Source organism: Hipposideros armiger, unplaced genomic scaffold (assembly GCF_001890085.2).
Source record: "Hipposideros armiger isolate ML-2016 unplaced genomic scaffold, ASM189008v1 scaffold_745, whole genome shotgun sequence".
Taxonomy (NCBI): Eukaryota; Metazoa; Chordata; class Mammalia; order Chiroptera; family Hipposideridae; genus Hipposideros; species Hipposideros armiger.
Genome location: NW_017732095.1, coordinates 258864 through 286092, shown reverse-complemented (window position 1 = coordinate 286092; position 27229 = coordinate 258864). Strand labels below are relative to the sequence as shown.

At 56.8% G+C, this 27229-nt stretch overlaps 1 protein-coding gene across 23 annotated transcripts in view; it reads right to left on the bottom strand.

The window, feature by feature from the left end:
• Nucleotides 1-2462: 2462 nt before the first annotated feature.
• The window catches only part of PCBP3 (poly(rC) binding protein 3), a 180251-nt gene continuing 155484 nt past the window's right edge, over nt 2463-27229 (bottom strand). For 12 of the 23 annotated variants that reach the window (XM_019628034.1, XM_019628031.1, XM_019628036.1 and 9 more), the window contains 7 exons: nt 26515-26658; nt 22915-22956; nt 11154-11232; nt 10467-10526; nt 7616-7668; nt 3979-4148; nt 2463-3198 (listed from right to left, as the gene is read on the bottom strand). In XM_019628034.1, coding sequence (XP_019483579.1) covers nt 3162-3198; nt 3979-4148; nt 7616-7668; nt 10467-10526; nt 11154-11232; nt 22915-22956; nt 26515-26658 — 585 coding nt within the window. In that variant the 3' untranslated portion in view covers nt 2463-3161. Of the gene's footprint in view, nt 3199-3978; nt 4149-7615; nt 7669-10466; nt 10527-11153; nt 11233-22914; nt 22957-26514; nt 26659-27229 lie in introns of those variants that run through there. The other 11 variants (XM_019628040.1, XM_019628045.1, XM_019628043.1 and 8 more) reach the window with 11 other exon arrangements.

The window sequence follows — 27229 nt, the reverse complement described above, 5'->3', positions numbered from 1 at the left end:
GTGGCAGGACACAGAACTGACATGCAGGGATCTATAGCGTCCATCTAGACACGCAGCAATCATGTAGAAGACGCAATGGAAGAAAAGGTCCCATTTATAACAGCAACAAAAACGAAAAAATGCCTAGGAATAAAATTAACAAGAACTGTACAAGCTCTCTATGAAGAAAAAAATGCTAAAACCACAGGAAGACACAAAAGCACAGACAAGTGAAAGATATGTCACGTTCTTGGAAATGGAGACACAACACATAAAGCTGTCAATTCTCCATAATTAACAAATTTAATACGATTCCAACAAAAATACCAGCTGGTTTTATTTTGGAACAAGCAAGTTTATTCTACATTCATATGGAAAATAAACAAGAGAAATCCCTGAAAAAGAAGTGTGAGGATGGGCATTAGCCATTGAATGATTATGTAGCCTAGAAACGGACACAGCGTGGCCTTCGTGACCGAGGGCCACCGGCTGGGATGCATGGTCCTGCAGACTCAGCGCCCTCCAGAGGCTGGCACACGGATCAGTGGGAAGGTGGACTTGCCCCGTATGTGCGCTGGCACACCAGGGTGGCTGTCCCCACACAAGCCAAAGGCGGCGGTGCTGCACCACAGACTAGAGGAACAGAAAGAACATCCAGTGCTAACGCGAGCTGTCACAACTCCTACATTTTAAGGGGTTTGTGGTGAGCGTGTGCAGGAGCGCATACTGGAAGGGACAAAGCTGCAGAGAGACCCCCAGATCTGCCAAGGGCCCCTCCGCATATTCAGCAGAGTCCCGGTCAACGCACGCATGTCAGGAAAGGACTCAAGCAAAGGACATGGTTTTAAGGCTCACACATTGTGTGAAGTGGTTTGTCACTAGAAGTGGGTTGTGAGAAGTTTACAAACTCCAAGTCAAAAATAACTAAGTAAAGAGTTATAGCTAATAAGTTAACAAAGGATCTACTGGAACCATACAAACACTAGGTGGATCCAGAAAAAGTCAGAAAATGAAGAAAAAGGGAACAGAGAGCACGTGGAAAGCATGTGAAATGGTACGACCACTAGAGAGAAGAGGTGTCTGACAAGGTGACACATATGACCCAGCCGTCTCACTCCAGGTACCTGCCCACGAGGAATGGAAGACGTCCACACAGACTTGTGCACGAATGTTCACAGCAGCTTTGTGTGTGCACGCTCGAGCGTGAGCCCGCCCTGACCACCGCCGCCTTGGACTGCGGTTGGGGCGCTCCCTGCCACCCCCTCGGTGCTGGGTGTCGCCTGGGGCACTCCTGACTCCTGCTGGGTGTCCTGTGTGGAGCCCCTCAGTGCTCCTCAAGTCTCTGCCGTGACTACTCCAGTCGCAGCCTAAGAGCCCGTGTCTCCACCATGGGCCGGCACACCTCAACTCCACTGTGTCCCCCACCTTCCTCCACCCTCCCCAGAGCTCAGACCCACAGCCCCGTCTGCCCGGACCCACTTTCTTTCCTGACCCACATCCGATCTGCCGGGAACCCCATTGGCTCTTCCTTCAAAATGCCTCTGGAACCCACCTTCCGTTGGTGCCTGGAGCCTCGAGCCAGCCGGCCGCCACCCTGCGTGTCACGCCTGTGCCTCTGCCCCGTTACCTGCACTGGCTGCAGCGCCCCTCACCTGTTCTCTCAGCCCACCCTGCCCGCCCACTTACTCCGGCACTTCCGATGCCCTCTCCTGCTGGGTGCAGCTCATCCTGGGCATCTACCACTTTCAAGGCACTTACTCACCCCGTCTGCTGGCCACCTGCTGCCCCCATGCTGATGGGCGTGCCAGAGGAGGCCTGTGTCCAGCGGGTGAGTGAGTGGACCTCACGGCCCTAAGCCACCAGTGTGCGGTGTGGCCAGGCGCTGCCATGATGTGCACCCAGCCTCCACCAGGGGACCGTGGGGTTGGCAATGGTGTGTGCTGAGCAGCCTGGGCACACAGGGCAGGCGGGAGGAAGCTCCTGCTGAGAGGCGGGCGCGCTGGGCAGGCCATCGGGCCACTGGATGCTCGACAGGCCCTGCCTGCCTCCCTCTGCCCGGGGCCTGTGTCCCCCCTGGGGCTTCAGGGTCCAGAAGGGGCAGTGGGCCCGCTCCACGTGAGCGGAGCGGAGTTCAGGGAGAGGGTGTGATGTGAACGCTGGGGAGTGGCTGTGGGCACCACGCCTGTGGAGGCCGTGGGAGAGGCGAGTTCCACAAGTTAGAAACTGGCACTTTGGTGCTAGGGCAAAAATGGGGTTATTATTATTGTCATTTTCAGTAGTTTTGCAGAAGTAAAACTAGAATGACTTGTACAAGCCAAACATTACAAAAGGGCTGGGAGGAGGGAACAAAATGGGAATTTGTGTGAGGAGGAGTCGGCTGCTTTGGATAGCGGGCCGCTGCAGAGCCGGGTCTCCGGGGTGGGCGCGCACGTGCGCGTGTGAGAAGGGGGTTCTGAACGAGGGCAAAGAGGAGCCGGAGCCAGTGCGGGCAGCCCATGACCTTTATTGAACCCTGACGAGGTCACAGGCGCTTCTGGCCAGTCTGCACCCTCCAGCCACCCCTCCAGCCACCCAGGGGCCTATGCGTGTCTCCCCATCCAGTGACACCTTTGTGAGGTCAGGGCCCTAGACCCCCACTTCACCTGTGTCGGGTCAGAACCCCGGCACCCCCTTCTTCCTTCCTTTGGAACAAGGGGAGGGGCACGCCCTGACCCCAGCACGGGACCTGCGTGGACAGATGGACCAACACAAGCGAGGCTGAGAGGGGAGTAAAGTCAGCAGGGGGGTGGAGCGGTCGGTGAGACACGGCAGTCACAGCTCTGGGAGGTTACGGAGAGGACGGCTTGTGGGAAGAGCTGTCAAAACGTCAAACCAACTCTGAACAGTTACACTGACACTAAGGAACAACATTTGTAAAATGGCACACGTGGGAACGCCCCAAAGCATTGAAAAGAAGTGACACCGCGTGGCCATGCAACGGGCGACGGGGCGGTGGCAGGGACAGGCCTGGAGCTCACATGTGGTGGAGGGTTTGCTTGGGTGCTGTGTGGGCCTCTATGGCACAGACCACTGCTAGTAAAGAAAACCTCTATTTGTACTTGTGAGGAAGGGCGGGCTGTCTGTACAGAGCGCGCGAGCCGGCCGGACGCCAGCGTTCGCGGCATGGAGGACGCGGGGCGGGATTAGAGCGCGCCCATCCCAGTGACCTCAGACGTCAGCCTGGAAGAGACAAAGACACAGGGGAGACAGGTCACAGCGTTCTCACAAAACACGACTTGACATGAAAAGCGTCCCTGTGGCACCCTCACAGCGCTGGCATCTGCCTCCCTCTCTGTTGGGACAGGTTGTCCCAGGTCAGGGCTCAGTGGCCTTGAGGTGCAGACCAAAGTCCCGCAGAGGGACCAGGCCCACAGGGTCTTCCTTTCTTGCCCACAGGCACCCATGTGCCTGTCAGCATATCAGGAGCATGACGAGAACCACCTGGACAATCCCAGGTGACCACAACCTTGTGTACGGCCACCACTGGGAGAGGGCCGCCTCCCTCCAGCCCCCTCAACGTTCTAGGCTCGAGAGGAGGGTCCGGCCCTGTGATGAGGAGGCAGAACCGCTTCCTGGCCTCCGTGAGGTCCCGCCTGCCTGGCTGTGGTCACACCGTGCTCGCCCATGTGCCCTTGCGAGGCCACAGGACCTCACCTCCCCCAGCACGTAACCCGGGACCCTCGCGCGGTTCCCCAGCACACTCCTCTGCAGCGTCTGGGTGGTGTGAGAGCAGGATGATCCGGTAACATCTCTGAAACTACAGGACCCTTTCTGCTAAGTTTCAGTTAGCCCAGGGGTGTGGCTGACCCAGGCCCTGACAGTAGCCACAGCCTCCAGGGAAGTGCTCTGGGCCCCTCCCTGAAGATCCTCCAGGGTGAAAGGCCAGGCGGGCAGGGCCCTGCGTGTGTGCAGACTTGTGCACCCTCCAGCACACCACGCCCACAGCGAGGCGGCTCTCACCTGGCATTGATCAGGTACTGGGCAAGGCTGATGTTGGCTGGGGTCCCTGTGATGGTGATCTGTCGCTCCGACGACCCTTCCGTGGCATTGGCAATTTTGATCTGAGCTCCAGACATCTGTCGAATTTCATTGATTTTGGTCCCCTGGCGTCCAATTATACAGCCTATTAGCTAGAAAAAAGGACGGAGGAATTTCTTAGAGAAGAGCCCGTGGCAGCTCCAAACAGTCTGTGGGGACGGCCCGGCCTGGTCTCCACCCAACACCAGCTCCGTGCTTCCAGAAGGAAGACATGCTGCCCACCCTGGGAGGGGTGGTGAGAGCGCGTGCCCGTCTCCCTACAGGAGGGATGGGAGCCGTGGGCACCTGGGCTCTGCTTGGCACCCTATTATGAGTAGCCCTGACAAATTACGAGACTGGGGAGTCATGTGACTGTGTCACCTGCCCAGCGTCCTTTGGGGGCCTTGGAGGCCTGCTGCCAGCACCAGGGCCGAGGCCATGTTGGCGCCTTGTTGGCGGGGCTGTGAGGGAGGCAAGATGTTCGTTTGAAGCCAGGGTAAAGCTCGCTGATGCCTAAAATCTGTCCTTTTTTTTTTTTTTTTTTAAGATTTTATTGGGGAATTGGGGGAGGGGAACCGACAAGTTGCTGCCCTTTGGTTCTTCAGTCTAGTTGTGGAGGACGTCGCTTCACTGGCCCATGTTGGTATTATGATCATTGTGTGCTTCCCTGGTGAGGCAGTTGGTCGCCGGCCATTGGACAACTGCTCACAGCGGCTCACGGCAGCTCACGGCAGCCCACTGCCGCCCCGCTGCAGCCTACGCCGTCGCCGGCGACTCACGGCAGCCCAATTCCAGGTTGAGCTGTTGTTCACCATCTTAGCTGTAGAGGGCACAGCGTCACTGGTCCTCATGTGGGAACCGAACCGGCGGCCCTGCTGCTCAGAGCTGGCATCTCAAGCCAACTCCTAACCAACATGCCACTCGGCCGGCCCCTAAAACCTGTCTTTTGATAAACTTAAATTCTGAGGACACATCAGCTGTTCCCTTTCCTTCCCACTGTGGGAACTCTGAAGGGCCTCTGGCCACTCCACCGTCGGAAGGAACAGGCGGTCGTGAATGAAGCAGCCGGAGGGACCAGGGCTGGAGCTTCCTGGGGACACAGGACAGCCACCTGTGGGGCCAGGCTGCGCCTGAGCTCAGGACCAGCTCTCGGTGGCAGCAGGGTGGCCACTGCGGAGGCCCCTCCCAGCCTGCCCTGCTGTGCGCGGGTCCTCAATTTTCACACGAGGACCGAGGGCCGCTGATGAGAGCTCTGAGTGTGAGCACAGGAAGAGGCCGATGGGCCTGTGAGCCGGCCTCTGATTCCGTCTCCCATGGGGCAGACTGGCCGAGGGTGCCGGCACTTGTGACATCAGCGCTAGGAACACGCTTCAGTTCTGTCGGCGAGGCAGTGGGTGCAGGGATTGGGCTGGGCTGTGAGATGGCGTGCTGGGGAGACCCACTTCCTAATGGAGTCGACTGAGCCTGCACCATGACAGCTCAGCGGGGAAACAGGGGCCTCTCAACTAGCTCTTGTCCCTGACCTACAGACCTGAATTCTGCTCACTGGGAAGGCCGTCTCTGCTCATCTCCTGGGTTAGACCAGCCTCCTCGTTAGACTTGACATAATCTCTCCTAATGTCCACGCAAACCTGTCCCCAACTGCTCAGCGTCCTCCACCTCCTGCGGGTCCCTCAGGCCCTGACGCCCCTCACACTCCACCCACATCTTCCCAAGCCCCACCCACCGCCCCTCACGCTGTGCTTGGCCCTGACAGGGTCAGTGAGAGTGACTTCCATTGTCACTGCCTGAGATCCCGGACCCCCTGCTGGCTCAGGAATCCCGGGCCCTCAGCCAGCCAGCGAGAGACCCACTCGCTCTCCTCACCTTTCGTGCCTCCACTGGATGTGAAGAAAGGCTACAGAGGTACTCTCAAATCAGCAGCCCCTCCTAACCAGAGGGACAAGCCAAGCCCCACACCTACCCTATCACACCTCCTGGAGTCGCCTGTGCGAGCCCTTAGGGTCCCTGTCCCAGCAGAAGGCCCAGGGGATTCTGGGATTAGGACAAGGGAAAGGGGCCAAGCATGGGGTCGCCACAGTCACAGTGACATGAGCGAGGCAAGCTGCGTAACAGACAGTGACTACGTAAGGACACAGTGGTGACCATCAGGACAGTCGAACACGGCCAGTGCTGGGCCTGGGTCCCTGTGGCCAGGAGGGCAGGCTGGCTGTGCTGTGAAACCTGTGTGTCATTTAGGTTACCGCACCCATTCCGAGTTCCTTCCTGTAGGTAAGCTGTGGTGACATGCGGGTCCTGGCCCGCTTTCCCTGAGCTCGATCTAATTTTGACCAAGAGACGGAGATGAACAAGATGACAGGCAAGTGTCCCGACAAACACGTGCCCTACTTCCTTCTCTCCAAGGTGGCAGGAGGCCCTGGGGTCACAGACGCTGTCCTTTGCAGGGGACCTTTCTGCCAGGAAGGGTGGAGGGGTGTGCTCTGCAGGAACACAGGTCCAAGAAGGTGCCCCCCTTCCGAGGAGCACGCCCAGCAGGAGGCTGGCAGCCATGCACTGGGAGGGACCTCAGGAAAGCGGCACGCCAGCTCTCCAAACGCGCTCATCCTCCAGCTTTTTAGGTTCACTTCAGATTCAAAACCAAGGCCAAGTCAGAGCAGGGTACCTGCTGCTGGAGAAACAGTGGTTTAGGAAAAGGCTATGAGGCAGCCCAGGGGCGGCTTGCACATGCCATGTGGGCGGAAACACCCGGCAGGTGGCCCAGAGCCGCTGCTCAAGGACCAGCAGGTGGGAGGACGTGTCTGGAGCCCTGGAAAGCAGAAACCCTCTCCCTCTGAGGACACAGGGTCACGTCACCCCAGGCCAGAGCCCGGCCTGCCCGAGGGTGGTCTCTTCTGGAGGGCCTTCCCATCCAGGCGCCCCGTTGCTCGTCTCCTTCCACTCAGGGCGGCCACCGCAAGCCACAGTCTGTGCTTCGCCTACTGAAGGGAAGACGCAGGACTTCCTGCTGGGCTGGTGTGAGGGGCAGAGCAGCGAAGGTTCCTGAAGGCCCAGGTTCCAGGAAAGGCACGTCCCCCACAGGGCGGACCGTCCGTACTGCTCGGGCAGTTGCCCCTGCAGGGCATGTGGCCTACACCCGTCCCAGGGTCACGGTTTGGGATCCGAGTCCAAGTTCTCAGGATGATCTGGGATTCAGGATGGTCGGGGGGCCTGGGTGTAGAGGGAGCTCGTAAGGCTGCCCCTCAGCTGAGCCGAGACTGTGAGTGCTGGATAAGGAGTCCAGACATCCTGTGACGTCGCCACACCCTGCAGACACCCAGGGAGCAGGGGCAGGTCCGCCCCAGAGCTTCCCGGGGCCACCTGCTCTTCCGGGGCCACCCTGGACCAGGGCAGTGCCTTCCCCAGGCTCAGGGGGACCTGATCCCAGCCAGCTCCTGCACCTGAATCCAGGTTGAGCCCTGAACCCCCCGGCTCCTTTCCTATCTGGCACCTCGGGTCTTTTGTGGGCGTTAAACCACTTAACGTGGGAAGGGACGGGGAGGTCACACGGTGGGGTCGGGGGCCAGGGCTCGGGGTTACTCACATCATTGGGAATGGTGAGCTCGTGAGTGCTGGCCGGGGGGCTGGCATCCAGACCTGGGCACACCAAGGAGACACGGTTAGGCTGGCAGAAGGCTGCTCACGTCGCACCGCAGTGTCCGGCCCACATCGGCCCACACAGGCGGAGCAGGGCCGGGGCTGGCCCGAGGGGAGGGGCAGCGCAGCCGGAGGCCGAGGGCCTGTGAGCTCAGCCCACGCTGCAGCGCAACTGCTGAGCCCCAGCTGCTCTCCGCACAAAGGAAAGAAGCCCCGGCGGGAACATGGCGCGCCTTTTCGTTTGGGGCACACCACGCCAGGTGCGACAATCTCTCTCGAGGCCCTGCAGACACGTGGGGAGCCCTGTGCTAAGCGACTCGCGGGGTGTGGCTGTGTCTTGGGGACTCCATGGGGCACCGGCCACACTGGTCCCTTTGACCCTGTGTGCCCGTCCTCCCTGGGTTCCTGGTCCCCTCTGCTGTCCGCCGGGCTGCCTCTCAGGGCCTCTGGCCCTGTGCTGCCCGCTGTCACCACACTGCGGTTCTTCCAGTTCTTCCAGTGTGGGGCTGCAGAGACTGACAAGTAAGCTGCGGCCCCGAAGGGCTAACACATCTGCCCCGTGTCCTGTACTGGAGGTGAAGGCACAGGCCCCAATCTTTCTCTTGACAAATCTCAGCTCAGGACCCGCCACACCAAAGGCGGCTTCTCAGGGTTCAGGACAAGATCTACTTTTGCTCTGGAAACACAGACAACAGAATGCACAGGGGGACTGGTGGTGGTGGGGGACCAGTAGGGACAAAGGCCCAAGGCAGACAGGCAACCTGTACCCAGTGCGTCCATCTCCTTCTCGGGAGGCATCTCAAACCCAGAGTCCACAGCTGAGACCCTGCCCGTCCTCCCAGGCCACAGAGTCTCAGCATCTCGGATCTCACAGCTCAGCCCAGACCCGGAGTCCCCGGCTGCGCCCACTCTCTCCGCCCACAGCCGCTACGCAGACTGGGCTCATGTTCCTTCAGAGTATTCCAGAACCTGAGCCCTCCCCCCTCTCCATGCTGGTCCCTGCCTCTGCCCTTGCCCCTCCATCTAATCTCCACGTGGCCCGGAGACGTCCCAACAAAACACAGATCACATGCCTTGAAGACTCAAGAGCTGCCAAGGGCTCCCGCTGCGTCCCCCCTCAGCCTCCCCCAGCACCCCGACCCAGCCCAGAGCTGGGCGGTCTCACCACCTGCCCTCCCATGATCCCCGTCCCTCTAGCCACTTCTTCCCCCACAGCACTTGTGTCCCCACAGCCAGACGCACCGTGGCCGTGGCCTCGCTGCTAAGTGAGCCTGTGAGGGTGGGGCTGTCCGGGGGCCCGGCCACACGGGGACTCAGCTGGCGGTCCTTCCAAACTGTCTGCTCTTTTTCTTCTGCACAACTAACCCTAGAGTCTCTGCTCTTTATCTTTTAATAAAGGCGTTTTCAATACGATGATTTGATTGTTCAACCATCTATACACAGTCCACAGGGACATTTTAAATGTCATTTAAGGGATTTCCTTAGTCCGGTCTGAGTCCCGCACAGGAAGCCCTAGCAAGCTGGCTTGGGAAGGGACATGAAGCCTGATCACACCCGCCCTACATGGTGTATGCTGATGGAGGGAAGCTAACGGGACGAAGAATGTGAGAGCACGTCCTTTAAAACTCACCTTCCTGTGTCAGGGCTCTGAGCCCAGTGGTGAGTGTCTCTGTCCTAGGCGATGACACCCCACACTCTGGGATGGACAACGCTCGCAACACAACCCGAGCCTGTCTCAGCAGCAACGAGGTCATTGGCCTTCAGGGTCCTGTCAAACCAGCCACCGCCTGTCCTCATGGCCCTGCTAGACCTGCTGCGGTGGTGGGACATGTGCGTGTGTGTGCACATGAGCTCAGGTCCCATGGGGCCTTGGGGTGGGAGGTCGTAAGGGGGAGTCCACGTCTGAGGCTCACAGGCCGTGGGGGAGGGGGGCTGTGTGGCCTGGGCCACAGGGGTCCCCAGGTCATGTCCAGGAGCCTGTCACTGAGTAACCACACGAATCGCGCTATGGACTGCAGGGAGCTGCACAGACAGACACCTGTGTATCACCAGGTATAACCCTGGTAAGGGTTGGTGTCCACGTCCACACTGGAAATTTCCATAAATGTCCTTCTCTAATTTTCATTCATTATTCTGCAGTAACTCATTAAAGGCTGAGATGGAACCCATCCCCAGGGCACAAGCGTCAGAGCTGGTGCTTTGCCTCGACGCCCACCAGCCCCAGGTGAGCAAGTCCTCGGGCTTCCTTCAGCCTCAGCCACACCCGGGGCCCAGAACATACCACTGGGTGACAGCCAACACGGCTGGGAATGGACACCCCTGCTGTGCTCTGACGGGACAGCGGAGGGGCTGCCCTCACAGGGAGCTGGTGGCTTCACTGCTCTGCGCATGGGTAATGGGTCCCCACATCTCCCCACCTGTGAGTCAGAGGGGTGCTCTTCTCCGTGAGGGGGTGCTGCTGTCTCCCAGGAAACACATCCTGGGGCGGCCCACATCGTGGGAAATGCTGCACTGCAGGCCCCCACACGCTGCGCCCCAGCGAGATAAATGACAACAGACAGTGGCTGTGTCTCATTCAGGGGCTCTGGATTATGGGCAGCGGGCTCTGAGCTCCGTCCCATTGGAGCCCACGACCCACCACCATGCTCCCGGCAGTGACGGAGGCAGCGGCTGGGACCGCAGCACGCATCTGGTGCTGGCCCATGGCCTCTGTCCCCTCACTGAGGCATGGCTGCTGCCCGCCCCCGCCAGTCACACCGGAGCCCAGGCCTGCCTCCCCTGAGAGCGCTTTGTTTTACCTGAGGGCTGGCCCATCAGATTTTGAGCTTCTTCGGAGGAGTGTAAAGGCAGCTTTTCTCCTGGAGAGCAAAGAAGAAACAGATTTAAGGTTTTGCCCTCAAGGAGATAAGCAAGGTCACTTCAACTAGGGAAGCTCAAAATCTGACTGGCAGGCGGCAGACCTGTGTCTGGCGGGCTCTCACGGGCCCTGGCTGCCAAGGCAATGCTGTCATCAGAAGGAGACCACCGGCCAGACCAGCTGCGTTCAGTCCCACCCGCCCAGTACCAAGCGGGGAGCTGATGGCCGCTGCGCCCTGGGCTGGGGACTGGCTTATCGGCTCTCCCACAGGCAGGCAGGAGCCGTTCAGGGCGCTGTCACTCCTTGGACGGGCACTGGCCCGTCCGCTTGTCTGAGTTCCCGCTCCTGGAGAGAACAGGGCTGGCCAGGGGGATACGTCCAGCAGGAAGGGCCAAGGGCGCCTGCGAGCAGTGGCAAACAGGCGTGCGCCTTCGAGGGGCAGGTGTCCCTCCACAAGACGGCCAGCTGAGAGGTGACTGACCCACCTCGGGGACACAGACAGGCCTCCCGCCCGTGTGTTAACTAGGACTGTACCTGCTCTGCTCACTGCCCTGAATAACGACAGTTCAGAAAGAGAAAGTCCCCAGGTGAGAAGAGAGGAGGTGAGAAAGGGCAGCTGGGTACGTACCGGGGAAAGCGGGGGTGGTCTGTCCGAGGGAAGGAAAGGGGGGTTGCTGCATGGCCAACTGGTGGAGCTTGGTCAGCTGCTGGGGTAGGAGGGACATGAGAGCTAAGAAGGTCATTGTCATCGCGTACAAGTCACACCAATTAAAAAGGCAGTCACAGAACTTGGTACACACAGAGCACAGGGCCATGCGGACACATGGCAGACGCGGCAGACGCAAGGACTTGGCCTGGGACAACCAGTGGGCCGTGTCGGCGGGCGCAGAGCTCCGGCTCCCGCTCCGCAGCCTGAGCAGCCAGGCCTCCCTGGTCACAGGGGCGTGGGCTGCCACGAGCGACCCCCAGACCGTGCGGAGGCTGCTGGGCCACCGGCTTTGCGGGGAGACACAGAGCAGGCCCAGCTGGGCCTTTAACAGTGTCACAGCTGTACTGTCACTCAGAGCTCGCGTGCACCTGTGGGGCACCCCTGCGATGCTCCCTCTGCAAACCTCACCTGCCCAGCCTGCCCCAGCCCTGCCTCACACGTCACCACCTGTCCCCTCCAGGACTCCAGGATGCAGGGCTGCAAGGGTCTGTGGAGGCATGTGTGAGAATGCCCACCGTGTCCCTTGCCCCCCACCCAGCCACTAGACTTTGGGGGGGACTTTGACATGCAGTTGGTTTAGTTATTTTACCTGTCTCGTTTCTTAGACACTAAATGTAACACAAGGGGAAAAGTGGTGACATGTGGCCACACTTGAGGACACGTGCTCAGAATCCCCCCATCCTTCGGTGATGCCGGGCTGGACGTTCTCAGGCCTGGCTCACCCACAGGGCCCATGCCTCCAGCTGCCGCAGGGCGGGGGGAAAGCACGTTCCAGAAAATGTCCTCAGCTCCCAAACTCCGCAGGAAGACTGGCCCGAACATTCCCAGTGTGGCTCCCAGAGCGCCTTGGACTTTTCAGCAGGCGAGGGCAGGGGCCTTGGGGGAGCCCTTGGAGGCTGGCAGGAGGGCACTCAGGGAGCAAAGCTGGCATCCCCAGGGACATGAGGATCTGACCAGCCACCCACATGTGTCCCATCGTGCAGAATCTGGGCTCCTACGGCTCCACAAAAAAGTCTCAGGGACGCAGCAACTATGCACTTGGATTTCTGACATCCTGGCAGCTCCACAGACAAGCCTGCGGGTGATCGACGGGCGGGCTCACTGCGGCCTCCTGGGAGCCAGGCACGCTCTCCTAACAACTTAGCGGGCACCAGGATGGACGCCAAGTGCCGCTGCTCAGTGCACTGAGGAGCCCCGCTGCCCCCCGACGGCCCTTTCCTCCATCTCCAGCCCTGTGGGGGCAGCCTCTGGGGACAGCGGCTTGGGGTGTGGGGCTCAGTGTGAGGAGGCCGAGGACGCCAGCTGCAGCCCTAAGCAGGGCCATGACCAGCCTGGGGCCTCCTGTCCCAACGTGCGGGAGGAGCCTTCTCTGTGCGAGCGGCTGGCCAGCGTGCTGGGTCTGCATTGCCGGCAGGTTGGCATCAGTGCTGTGTGTTTTCCTCCCTCGCTCCGGAAAGCCTGAGAGCATCTGAAAAGCAGCCCCCCACCCCACCCAGGCATCTCCCCATCTTCCGGGGTGGCCCCCTGGCCTGCAGCACTCAGGCGGCCTGTTTGGGGACAGCTGGCCACAGCCCAGGCTCCACGAGGCCAAGCACAGCTGTTGTGCCTGGGGTCCCAAGGAGGGAAGGTTAGGGGCCTGGTGACCTGGGCTCAGGTCCCGTTCTGAGTCCCCAGGGGGTGATGCTGGTTAAGGCCACAGGGGCTGGGGCTGACGGCCACCTGCTGCCTGCCCCTTGACCTAACCTGACTGAGCAGTGTGACCTGAGCAGACAGGTCATCGAAGCCCCTGAAAAAGGTGTTAGCAGAGCATGTCTGGGAGACACCGGCCAGAAGACACCATCCCGGGACAAGCAGTGAGACCTGGCTACAGCCCGTGCCTTCAGGGAGATGCTGAGAGGCCGAGGGGCCCTGCAGGGAAGACAGCAGGGCAGCCTCGCGAAGGCTCCTCTTCCCAAGGACGCGGACGTGCCTCGGAGAAAGACGGCAAGAGCCCGAAGGCGTCCTGCGGTGTGAGGGTGAGGAGCTCGGCCCATCCTAGGCCTCCTGGGGACCCAGCTGCACGGCCTTGACCCTGCAAACCCGCCTCCCACGTGACGGGCCTGGGGCTGGGTAGCAACGAGCCCTGTGCACAGCACGGCACGTGGCGTCATGGGCATCCGGGGGGCTGTGCTCGGGACCCGCCCACCCGGGAGAGTGGAACTGGGCCTGAGGCTCTCCCTGGGAGGTAACTAAGGTCGCAGGGTACGGAGGGAACCCCGCTTTTGGAGACAACAAACTGAAGCTGGGGAGCGAAGGCCAGCCTGCCTGGCCAAGGACAAGCACGGGGATTTCCACGCAGACACGGTGCTCGGTGCTCGGAGGCAAGTGTGGCCTGTGCGTGGCCGGGCCGTGGGGGCTCTGCCCCACCCCCCGGAGGCCTGGTGCAGTGAGGTCGGCTGGCGCCTGCAGGCCTAAGGGGCCCTGACCGGCTGCTCTCTGCTCCTGGTCCCCGAGTTCACCCTGTCACCTGCGCATGCATCTGATGCCCAGCTGGCATGTTCCTCGTGGGGGCAGACCCTGCGTCCTCAAGAGGGCACAGCTGTTCGTTGGTCGGATCAGCAGGGGAGAGGGGGGCTCTGGAGGCGAGAGAACTGGCCTGAGTGGGCTCCAGCCCTGATAGCTCTGTGGGGGCAGGCCTGGCCGTAGGCTGCCAGTCCCCATCTGTAAAGTAGGGGAATCCGTGCGCATACACGGAGGCTGTGATGGGCTGTCCACATCAGCTGGGTGAACAGTCGTGGAAACTGCCAGGGGCTTCCCCACACCACAGTGCGCAGGCTGTGACCGCAGAGGCCCCTGGGCCTTCTCACTGTCTCCCTCAGGTAAAGCCGACGAGGTGTCAGGGCAGGCTCAGCTGGCACCCAGAGTGGCTGTGGGGCCTGACACCAGGAAGGCAGCAACTCCCCCTGCAATGTACTTGCTGCTTCCTACGAAACAATGGCCACACCAGCAAACAAGCCCCCAACCCCACTCACCCATGAATGCAGGGAGCGTGGGACCGGCACCATGGTGCCCGGATAAACACCCGTCCAGCGAGGGCGGACTGACGGGCGTCAGCTGGCATCTCCCATCTTGCCGCTGCCCTTAATTAGTCAAGCACGTCACCTCTTCTACATTTTTTAAAGGAGGAAGAAGACAAAGTACTAAGGAAAATTCCTGCTTTTTGAGATATTTCTGCCATCAAAAAATCAGACTTCTAGGTCTCACCAGTGCCTACAAATCATGAGGATGGGAAGAAGAAAGGATGGGGTGGTGGGAACGACCAGTGGGGTGTCATATTACATATTTCTCTGTAACTTGCCTTTTCCACTTAATGTTGTTGGAATACAAGAACATAGGCTAATACTAAACACAGACAATGACCGAAACTGCAAGTACCCTTAAGTAAATAACTCAATGAGATGTCACAAAATGAACACACCTTGCAGCTACCTCTCCAAGGTGCTAACAAACCACCACGGGGTCTGACAGTCAATCGTGTCTCCTTTCTGTGAAATGCTTGCTTCTGTCTTTGCCATTTTTCTATTGGGTTGATTCTTGCCAATTTATAAGAACTCCTTATGTATTTCAGGAATAAATCCTATTTCAGTTACACCTGCTAAGATCTTTTCCCCATTCTCCTAATGGTGTCTTCAGAGAAACAGAATTTTAAAATTCTAATGTAGTCAAATTAATTAGTATTTTATGATTTCTGCCCATGTCTTGTTAAGTTCTTCCCTGGGCCGGCCGAGTGGCGTGTTGGTTAGGAGTTGGCTTGGGATGCCAGCTCTGAGCAGCAGGGCCCCGGTTCGGATCCCACATGAGGGCCAGTGACGCTGCGCCCCCTACAGCTAAGATGGTGAACAACAGCTCGACCTGGAGCTGGGCTGCTGTGAGTGGCCGGCAGCCGGCGTGAGCTGACAAGAGCCGCCATGAGAAGCTGGCCGTCCAGTCGCCGGCAACCGATCTGCCTCACCCGGGAAGAGCACAATGATCATAATACCAACTTGGGCCAGTGAAGCAACGTCCTCCACAACTAGAATGAAGAACAAAAGAACAGCAGTTTGTCTGCTCCCCTTCCCCGATTCCCCAACGTTGTTCCCCTCCCCCAATTCCCCAATAAAATCTTAAAAAAAAAAAATTCTTCCCTGAGCTTCTAAGTACAGAGAGCCATTGCACTATGTGTGACTCCTAAGTGTGCTGAGTGCTTCTGTGCTGGACTCACAAGGAGGTTTTCTGTTTATGCTGGGAAGCTCCGTCTCCCTGTGTAGATGGCCATCATCCCAGCGTCTCTCTCAGACCAGGCTTCCTTTCCCACATGGGTTAGAGTCCGGCCTCTCTGCTCAGATGCACTGGTCCGTGGTCTCTCCTTTGTGCAGCCAAACCAGGGTCTCAGCTCGCACAGCCTTCAGCTAGCTTCCCCTCGTAAGGACAGAGCCCATCACACACCCTCTTCACAAATGTGCTGATGGTTCTTGGCCATTGCTCTTCCATGTAAAAATTAAAACAGCCTATCAGGATTTTGATGCAATTGTACTGCATCTGCACTTCAATTTGGAAAGAATCAGCATAATTAAGGTGCTTAGTGTTCCTATCCATGAACATGATGTTTCTCCAATTGTTTTGGTGTTTTCGTCTTTAACTTTCAACCAAGACATGTTTTTTAAAAGTATCTTTCAGCTATTCATTTCAACCTAACTGCTTTGTGGTAAAAGTATAGCCTGTATGATTCCAATTTTTTGAGACACTGAGTCTTCTTTATAGTATAGAATGTGATCAAGTTTTGTAAATGTTTTTCATGAATTCTATAGCTGTTGGGTGTAGTGTTCAATATATGTCAATCACATCAGCTTTGCTGATTTTGTTAATATCTCCTTTATTCTTGCCTACTTGATTTTTATTGAAAAAGAGGCAGTATGTTAAGATGCTGCTTCGATGACTATCAAATTCTCTTTATGGTTTGTCAATGTTTACTTTTATATATATTTGTGCATATAAATTTTGAATTGTCCTATCTTCTAGTAAACTAAACCTTTTATCAGTGTGTGATGACCAAATAAAAAATTTACCTTACAGTCTTGTTCCCGCCCCACCCCCCCACTGATGTTAATATTTGTAAACCGGGTTTCTCTTGGTTAGAATTTTCCTAGAATAGCTTTTTCTATTCTTTCAATTTATCTGGGTGGTTATTCTTTAGGGGTGGCTCTTGAAAAAACAAACAAAAAATGTTTGTTGTTGTTTTTAAATCTGACAGCCTTTGTTTTTTAACTGGAAAATATCTTTTACTTTGATCACAATTACCTAGAGATATAGATGAATTTCTGCCATCTTATTTTTCACTTCAAATTGTCCTGATTTTCTTGTTCCCTCCCCCCCCCGCCCCTTTTCTTCTTTTGTAATGGTCAATAATTTCCCCGCTCACCCACCTTCCCCTCTATACCACTATGGGATTATACAAGGTGTGATCAAACAATATGGTGAATGTTTAAATTAAAAAAAAACACTATTACAGTGAAAAACACAGTGCCATTAATCCCCCTCAGAGTACTCCTCCTTGCTTCAAACACACTTATCCCATCGTTCTTGCCATTTTCTAAAGCAGCTCTGGAAGTCCTCTTTCGTGTCTTCAGTTGCTCTCTTTGATCGTGGCTGCTTCGATCTCCTGAATCATTTTGACTTTGGGGAAGAGCTAGATCTGGTGAATAAGGTGGATGAGGACACACCATAAGGTTTTCATTTGACAGAAACTGCCGTACCAGAAGTGATGTGACACGGAGCATTGTCATGATGGAGGATGATTTATGGCACACTTTTTTTTTTTTTAAAGGTTTTATTCTGGAATCAGAAGAGGGGAACAGACAAGTTACTGTCCTTTTGTTCTTCAGTCTAGTTATGGAGACTGTCGCTTTACTGGCCCATGTTGGTATTATCATTGCGCTTTTCCCAGGAGAGGCAGTCGCTCACCGGCCATTGGATGGTCGCTCACAGCGGCTCACGTCCACTGCCGGCCAGTCCCACTTGCAGCCTATGTGGTTGCTGGCGACTCACGGCAGCCCAGCTCCAGGTCGAGCTGTTGTTCAGCATCTTAGCTGTAGAGGGCGCAGAGTCACTGGCCCTCATGTGGGATCCGAACCGGGGCGCTGCTGCTCAGAGCTGGCGTCCCAAGCCAACTCTTAACCAACGCGCCACTCAGCCGGTCCTATGGCACACTTTAAAACAGACCTTCTCTCAACCATACCTCACACCCAACTGACTGCACCAAACAAGTTGAAACTTGTCATACACTGTTACTAAGATTCAACGAGCTGCTTCCCATATTGAAGATCCTGCCTTTCCGTTGGATGACAGTTGGCAGCAGCATTCACTGTATTTTGTGATCACAACAGAAAGGCTCCATGTCACATCGCTTCTGGTATGGTCATTTCTGTCAAATAAAAACATTACAGTGTGTCCTCAACCACTTTATTCACTGTGCGACTTCTGGCTCTTCCCCAAAGTCAAAATGACCATGAAAGGTAGGTGTTTTGAATTGATTCAGGACATCGAGGCAAAGACGACATTACAACTAAAGACCCTCACGGAAGAGGACTTCCAGAACTGCTTCAGAAAGTGGCAAGGACGATGGGATAAGTGTGTTTGAAGTGAGGGGGGTATTTTGAGGGGCATTAATGGCTATGTGTCTTTTGCTGCAATAAATATTTTTATTTAAACATTCACCGTATTTTATGATCACACTTCATATAATTGAACTCTTCTATTAGTAGTCACTTTGAAATTTTAACATGCGTACTTAAAGCCTAAATTCAACATCTTTACCTGTTTCGTGATGATACAATGACCTACAGAATGTCTGAATTCCCCTCAGCACATCCTAACCTTGCATAAGCTATTTTTGTCCATTTAGTTCTGGTATGATAATCCCACAAATTTGACAGCATTGGTGTTGATTTTATGGACAAAGTTTGTTTTCATTTACCCAAATGTTTACATTTTTGTGCAGTAGAAATCATCAATGTTCTCTTTGCGGTTTGTGCTTGTGTTAATGAAAGAAACGGCCATTGTCTTTGTTCCCACTCATTCTTGCCTTTCAGCCTTCCTTCTGGGGTCGGTTCCTTTCTCCAGCAGGGCACCTGTGAGAAGCCTGCTGGTCACAGCTGTTTGTCTGAAAATATCTGTATTTAGCCCTTTGGAAGGTCCTCTTCAAGTGGAATCTTGCGTGTGCGACTCCTGGCTCTTCCCCAAAGTCAAAATGATCAAGAAAGGTAAGCGTTTTGAATTGATTCAGGACAACTCCTTGCTTTTATTATGCCATCTTCTGGTACCCACTGCTGCTGGTGACAAGTCAACTCATTCGCTCACTCCTGTTCTTTGTAATATTCTTTTGGTCTCTGACTACTTTGAACATTTACTTTTGATCTTCGGTGTTGTGTGATCTTGCTTTGATTTCTCTAAGGCAGACTTCTTTTTGTTTATCTTGTTTGGGATGTTTGGGGATTTCTGAATGTGAGGATCTGTTTCTTTTACTAACTTGGAAAAATTCTCGGTGCTCATCTCTTAGAATCTTCTTTGTTCCACTCTGTTATCTCTTCCTGGGGCTCCAACTGGAATGTGTTCTTCCTTCGCAGTCCTTGTGGTCAGTTTCTCAAACTCCCACATGCAAACAGGTCACCCAGGCCTGTGAAGATGCAGTTTCTGACCATGAGGGGGCCAGCTGGGAGGAACGGCCTACCCAGAGCCCCGCCACTGAGCGGCTCAGCAGGAGAGGGTGCTGATGTATTTGTTTGATCCCAGGGAAGGGGGACAGAGAAAGGAAGAGCTGGCTGAGCCAAGGTGACAGTTGACCCGGACCTCTTGTTTTATGAGAATGGCTGCAGCAGCCCTGTCTGTCAGCAGGTGGGGCCACGGGCACCTCTCCCACTCGGAGCTTCTCAACCTGGAAATAATGGAGCCAGGCGTGTTGCCATCTGCTGGTGGCCATGGAGCATGGTGCTGGCTCGTCTTTCCATGCGGTCCCTGTGAAATGTGAGGAGCAGCCTCAGCGCCACAGGCTCCGGAGGGAGACAGGGAGGAAGTGGCTCCCCGTGTCCACAGAGAGCTGCACAGCCTGGCAGCCCCACAAGGATGTTCGACTTCTCCGCTTCTGTTGTGACGCACGTGTTCCTGCAGTCCCCACTGGGGCCTCTCCACAGGAGCTTCTTGGCAGACACTGGTGCCCATCTGACTGCCAGTTTCCTAACTCCCTCTACCGAATGCAGTGATATGGGGAGTGTGCCCACTCTCCTCCATTCACTGGCTCCTCAATTCTGGGCAAGGGACTTCTCAACACTTTCACTGCCTGGCGTGACAACCAGACGACGGTGCTGGCAGCTACCTCACACACTAGTGCAAGGCACTTCCTGGAGTGACAACTGGATGGTCCTGGCAGTTACGTCACCAGCTAGTGCAGGGCTCAGGGAGGGAAGCAGGGGTGACCAGTCCTTTGTCACCTCACACATTGGTCCTGCTGTTGCTTGTGTTCAGCACCCCCTTCTAAATCAGGGGGTGTTAAGTCTGGAAGTGACGTGGAAACTGCAGACTGGAAATAAAGATCACACACGAGGAAATGCTTGACGTGGACTGATTTCTTCCAGAAGAAAACAAGTGCTTCCGGGTATAATTTCACTGCCCTAATTAGTGGCAGAAATGTCGATGAGCGAGACTGGGCAGTCCCTGCGCTGTGTCCAGGCTTGGCAGCTGTCCGCATCTGCCCCTACAACCAGAGTGCCCCCTTCCTCGTGTCGGAGGCTCCGCTTGACCCGTTGCGCAGGACCCATGGGAGGGGACGGGCAGCTGCCCCAGCACTCCAGCGGTCAGCAGTCCCCACGCCTCTCCGGAATGTGCAGAGCAGTAAGCTTCCAGAGGATTCAATAAAACAGCACAGGTGGCATGTGAGAACCTGCAAGGAAGCTGGTGGGGTGGGCGATGGTTCTTAAGGGCTAACCAGAACATCCTGTAGAGTTGGGCACAGAAACTTATGTGTAATTTAACTTTAATAAAGAAACACTCAGATCTAAGAAGTGTATTTTCTCATAGTCTGTATCTGATTCAGGTAAGGTCTGAGCTGCTGAAAGACGAGTGTGGGTGCGTACCATGGTCAGGACCGTGGCTGCACTGTGCACAGTCTAAACTAGTGTTTCCTGTACTTAGTGTATTTGGATTGCAAGGAACGAAACTTTAAAACTTACTACTGAATTCTAGGCTCAGATAAAAATTGCCTTCCTGGCCATTGTCACCTGTCCCCACAGCGCACCTTAGTTTACTGTGAATGGGTTATCAGGTGAGCACCTTCCTGCAAGAGCAGCTCTCCCGGAGCTCCTGCTGGCCGGGTCCTGACCGCTGGCCCCACCCCACGCTGGCTGACAGAGCAGGCCGTCGGCACAGAAAGCACTTCACAGTAAACAGCCACGCACGTCAGATCTCTACCAAGCACAGCGAACGAGTCGCTTACAGAAACGAAGAGCTGTCAGTTGAAGCCATCTGGGAAAGAACCTGCTGAACTGCCCCCTTTTGAGATGAACTGAGAGAATACATGGGAAGAGCAAAACCACCGGCTGATGTAAGAAACCGGTCTTCCCAGCCACTCCAAATCCGTCGTCCTCACAGGGTGCAGGGGCCTGGGGACAATGTCTGCCAGCTCAGAGGCAGCCCGGAGCCCACCAGCAGGCCTGCGGGTCTGGCCACGGACCTACAGCTGCTCTGGGGCAAAGAGCCGCTGCCTATCGGCCAGGCCACTGCCGAGTTCTCCAGCTTCGAAAAGGTCGAAGAGCCAGGCTGTTGAACCCACTTTGGCACACACCGTTTCGAAGGCGCCGGTCGCCCTGCCCGGGGCGAGTGAAGGCTGTGCCACCCCAGAAACCCATCCTGTCAACCCCGTTCTGATCTCCCACCCCCACCGCTCTGGACATCCCGTCAGCTGTGGAGCCTGCCAAACGCGGTGCCCCCACCCCGGCCCCACTTGCGTTTACCCTGCCTGGCGTTCCTGCATGTGGGGCCGGTTGCTAACATGTGCCTCCCTCAGTCCCGTGGGCCATAGGCTAAGATGACGTGGGACAGGCACTACCCGTGTGGGCTCCCAATGTGCCTGAGCTATGGGGCCACCCCACCTGCTCTTGGGGTCTCATAGCCCCACTGCTCCATTTTCACGAATGCCATTGATCTCCTGGGAGTACGAGACACTAACTTTTTTCCAGAGCTGCTGACGGCTGTTTTGAGAAGGCAGAATAGGTTCACAACCCCCCTCCCCGAGATCTGATTAAAATAAATTCATAGAAAGGTAAAGAGCATCCCCAATAACAGAATGGAGTGTGGGGGGAATCACCGGCAGGGCTTGGTGTCACACGTGTCCTCCAGGGGGAGGCCGAGGTGGCCGTGGGCAGCTGTGATAGTGGGCTCGGGTGTGCGGGGTCCTGCAGTGAGCTGGGAACAGAACTGGGCGGCACCCCACCGAGCGCCTGGTGCTGGACAGCTGTGCCCCCCGCCAGCCAGCTTCCACTCACATGTGGAGCCCTAAGGGCGTGTTCTGGGCAGGAGGAAGACGGCTTCCCAGAGGGGACACGCAGATGTGCGCCAAGGGCATGACGGAGGAGGGGTTTCTCTTCACCACGTCCTCTATCATTTGATTCCCGTGTGTGTTGCTTAATGAAGATTTTTTTAGACACACACGGTTTAGCACAAGCAGCCCCGGCCTCCCTGCCCTGCTCTGGGTCTTACTCAGACCACCCTCCCTTCGGCTGCCCGTCTCAAAGCGCAGGGTCTGCAGCAGATGCCAGAGCATCTTGGGCCTGGCGGCCCCTCCCTGAGGGGAATGGGTGCTTCTTGCTGCTCTCAGCTGGGAAACGCTTTCTCAGGAGAGGACGCGAGGCTGGTTTAGAGAAGAGGCTACTTGACATAGCGACAGGTTTGCCGCGGCTGCCGAAAGCAGCACCACTGCCCACGGGCCTCTTCTCTTCCCGCCCCCAGCAGCAGCCTCTGAACTCGCTGTCCCCGTGCCCCAAGGACAAGGAGAGAACCGTGTTCACGTCACTGCCCTGTATCTATCTCAGTCCTGAAAGCTGCACGTTGTCCCCTGGACCCCAGGCCCCGCAGTGCAGTGGGGACGTCTCTGTCCTCCAGCACTGCCGTTCTGTTCTCACGCAGCACAGGAGTGCTCCTGGTGGTCCCCTCGGTGCCTCGTGGCCATCACTAACTCTAGAATGAAAACCAAGGCTTGTCCCCTTGGCTTTCATAGATGTGTGAACCGTGTTTCTACTTGGGCTCTGAAAGGGGCGAGGGTAGCATCACCGGACAGTCCAAGGTCCTTTCTGATGCCTCAGACCTGCTTGCCAGCACATCCCCTCACTCAGGTGCCCGGGGCGGCAGGGCGGGCGCCGGGGACAGGGTCGTGTGCGGAGGAAAGCCCCACTGCTGCAACAGTCACAACAATTTGACATCAGGCCAAGTCCTCCACATGAGTAGAATTAGTGCTAAGAGGTTAAAGGTTATTCAAGGTCATCTGGATACGACAGAGGTCAGGAACATTGAGAGGACGGTATTAATATTATTGCATAATATTAATATTTTAGCAGTTCACAGCAGCATGCAGATAGTAAATGGTGACGAGAGGGGAGGGGACAAAGTAAAAACTCACATCTGGGTGCGGGATGGCGTACTGTCCCTGGATCGTGTAGGCCTAGAGAGAGAGACACTGTCAGCTCGTGAAGTGGGGCCCTCCCCCGAGCAAGGCTCCCTCCTGGGTGGGACTCTGATGTGAGCAGACCCACGCCCTCTGGCTCCAGCTGCCCCCTCCCAGAGCACAGCCCCACTGCCCCAGTTGTGTGGGACCAAAGGGGAGTCCTCCTAGGGCACCTGGCGTCCAGCCTCGCCAGCGCCCCTCGCTGGGCTGGCCGGGGCTACCACCAGACTCATGAGCTGGGGAGCTGCACCCCACCTCCTCCCAGGGCTGCAGGAAGGTGGGGATGGCCAAGTCAGCGGGGAGGGAGGGAAATGACTCACCCCAAATGCTTCCTACACCCCCCGCCCTAGTCTCTTAAAAGAAACTACCTACGAATGATCTGACCCGTTACAGAATCACTATTAACTCTTTGAAAATTTAATCAACCCTGAGAGTAAACACTTTTAGGAAATATTTACTCCAAGAAAACAAAACAGAAAAAGAAACCTTTAAAAGGTAACCCCCAAGCCAATTTTCCAAAAGCCAATTAAACAAGAAATGCACCCAAATCAGTCATGGGTTTGACCGATCCGATGTCCAGCCTCTGACAATGAAGCAGCTGTTCTGACTTGGGGGGCAGCGTGCGCACAGCACAGCTCCCAGAGGGGCCAGGTGGGTGCTGAGGCCTCATTTTGGTTTTATAGTTTCACTGGCCTCTGAGACAGTGACAGACCAGCCATGGCGAGTGTGGGCCCTGCAGCGGCTCCCACCCACCCTATCCAACCCCACAGACAGGAGAGGCCCCACCCACCCCTACCTGCCTCAACAGCCCATCAGCTAAGATGCTTCCAGAAACTCATGGCCAAAACCAAACCACACAGAGTCAAGGAAGAGTGAAGACCAGAGACTTGCCATCAGGCCTCGGTGACAAGTACGTGCACACCAGCCCCGGACCAGCCACGTGCAGAGAGGGACATGGCTTCCAGCACCCGGCCATGTGGGATCCCTGTGTCATGTCCAAGTGGACAGCTAATGCCCACCTGAGCCCACCCATGGGGGTCCCTGTGCATCTGAGAGGGAAACCTCAGGCCAGTCCATGAGTCACTTCTGTGGCACTCAAACCAAGAGTGGTTTCCACAGTCCTGCCAACTGCAGGGTTTGAATCTGCTCAGTTTACATCATAAACAACCAGCCACTGGCCAGGGACCATGGGAAGAGAGGTCCCAGTCTGGGTTAGGCCCACCCACTGGCACGTCAGCAGGAAGGAAAGGGAATCTTTTCAGATATGGCAGGTGTCCTGGTGACAAGACAACGGGTGCGTTGCCTGCACTGTGCTATGGGGCCCACAGAGGCTGCATCCAGACCTTGCCTTTAGCTTTTGTGGAGTTGCCACCGGGCCATGCTCCAATGTGTCACCAAAGGTGACAGGTCCTAGACTCACGCTGCCCACCCCCCAAGCCAGAAAGGTCCGTGACAGCTCGGGCCTGTAGCCTACGTGTCTGAGTAGACGGCATGTGCGTCCCGGAGCTCTTGGCCCGACACTTCAGGCTGCTGACTCATCTCATGTACTGGGCGGCTGTGTGCACAACTGACATCCCCTCTGGGCAGGAGGGTGTCGGGGGGAACCCTGCACCGTGAGCCCACTGAGAAGCGGGAAGGCCGCACCTGCAGCTGAGCTGTGCCCCAGGCCCAGACCTCCAGGGGCGTGTCACCAGCACAGGCAGACCGCCTACGGGAGGGTATCGTCACTGAGTCAGGGCGAGCCTCTCCGGCCACACGGCCTCGCAAGGAGGCTTTGCAGCGTGTCCTATGGGGGCTATGGGGCCTGGCTGGAGGGGCTCCTTGCTGCACTGGGACCCACTCACACCCTTGTCCTTAGTCTGCCCTGTGACCTCTGCCTAATTCTCTGCAGTGCAGTGGTGACCCTCATGTGACTCTGTCCCTACCACAGATAACCAAGACCAGCCATTGACTGGACCAGACTGTCTGACGGGCACAGATGCTGGGTTAAAATGCTGACGGCCTGGTGACAGCCTCGGGACAGGTGCCCATGACGATGGTGACTGAAGGGTGGGCCGGATGGCAGGGAGCCGACCACGCGGCTTCTGGGCCCCCATCTGTGGGAATATTAATGTACCTCCTTTTGGAACAAGGTGCCACACTTCACCGCACGGTGTCATGGGTTTGTCCCCCCTCAGGGCTGAGAGCACACAGGTAACTACTAACCTGCTGGCTAACCATTACTGGGGAAAGGAAACGAGATCTCAACACTGCCCCCTGCCCCCCGAGGCTGGCAGAGTGGGGCACGGCTGTGGGTCCTCTGGTCCCGGCCTCGGGGCCTCGCTTTCCGACCTGTCACATGGGGACGTGCCCATGTCCTGGGGCTATTGTACGGACGTGAAGACAAATGTCAGGGCTGTCGGGAGACTTTAGTGGGAGTCGGGCTGGTGGGAGACATGCCCCAAGGGTGTAACCCGTGGGGCCCGCAGCATCAGACGGGGAAGCCGGGAGACCATGCAGGCCACACAGAGCTGCTGCACCCCTCAAATGCTGCTGAAGACATGGGAACACAGCACCCCGCCCTTCACCTAATGTGTGGGACGAGCCTGAGATCAGGTAGGATTCCTTTCCGTAGTCAGAAAAGCATGAACACACTTGTTATTTGCCCCTTTTTTTTCTTTTTAGTGATCAAGGAAAAAGTCATGGATATTCTCCCCTGACCCGGGTCCCATCTGGCAAGTCTCCATCTTAACTCTCCCTTGAACAAGACACACATCACTGCCGACTGGACACAGAGCTTCTCCAGGCGCCGCTGGCCGGACGCGTGCAGAGTCCCTCTCCCCCGCTCAGTGACCCTGTGGTGGCGGGACAAGCCAAGCGCTTGTGGGACGCCGCTGGGCCAGCTGCCTCATGGCGGGAGGGGCACTTGTGAGGAAATGAGGCATAGCTCCCCCACTCAGCTCTCGCTAGGCCCTACTAAGTGAACCGCTGGCCTCAGACAGAATTTCTCTGCGGCCACTGGCCTCTCAGGCCTCTTCCCGTAGGAGAGAAGGGAGGACAGGGACTCCGGCCACAAGGATAGGTGTGGAGTGCCCGTTCCGGCCTGCCGGGACTGGCATGGCTGTCTTCTGGTCCGGCGTCTTCTCCTTTCATGTGCCTGGGATTCACCTGAGGGATGCTGGGATCGTGTGCTTCTGGAAAATGGGACCCTAGCGCTCCCAGTCCTAGTTGCTTCAATCAGGAGTCCGAAAAGGCACCTGTTGATGCTCCTGGCCCTTCTGTCTAAGCTTGTTAAAAACCCTGGCGGACTAGGCTTGGGATGGCGTGGTCCCGGTAGCACCATGTGAGCACGGAACCAGGGTCCTCCTATGCCAGGTCAGGGGGAATGCTCACTGGGGCCCAGGGTGCCCACCTTGGCCCTTTCTGACACCACTCAGACTGGCCTCTCTCATGAGCAGCCCAGGCCGCCCCCAACCTCCGCTGTCCGCCCTGGCAGTGGGCCGGGAGAGCTCTGCATCCAGTGGCGAAGGGCGGGAGACGTGCACGTGAGAAGGGAGAAAACCTGAGTGCACTAACGGGCAGCGGCGGGGGCTGCAGTAAAAGGCTGAGGTTGGCAGTGGAGGCCGCGAGCGGGTCGGCTCTTACCTGACCACCTGCAAAAATGACAGGGGTGGAGGCGGGCTTTGGGCGGTAGGGAATGGTGGCACCTTTCGGTGGGGACTAGGAAAAGGGACAGGAGAGGGAGAGAGAACGTTAGACAGCCTCACAGTGTGACAGTAGTGAGGGTAGGGAAGCCTCTCCTGAGCCCGCCCCCCACTGCACCCCTGCCAACCCCAGTCCCCCAGGCCAGTAGTGCTGGGGGGACACCCCAGGGTGGAGGGCCACTGGCCCAGAACCACGCCCTCAGCACCCCAGTTCCCTCTAGGGGGCTGCCTCCCTCCTCCTTGTAACCACTGCCCTAGATCGTCCCGCATGGGCCTCAGTCATGCTAGCAGGACGGTGCCCAGTATGGGTCCGAGGACAAGGTGAGAGAGGAGCACATGATCCCACAGTCTGCACAGATGGACAGACTGCGGCACTGTCACTGCAGACATGTCAGCCCAAGGCAGCTTAGAGTCAAAATGAGGTATTCCAGTCATGGTGAGGTTTACTATAATTTACTTTCAATATTCTGTGTCCGAAAGTGTGAATTCTTATCTTCTGATGAATGATTGTCATATGCCAGGTTCTGATAAAGTCAGCCTGACGCCTTGGTCAGAGGCAGTCAGGCTCCCCTTGTCCCCGGGGGGGG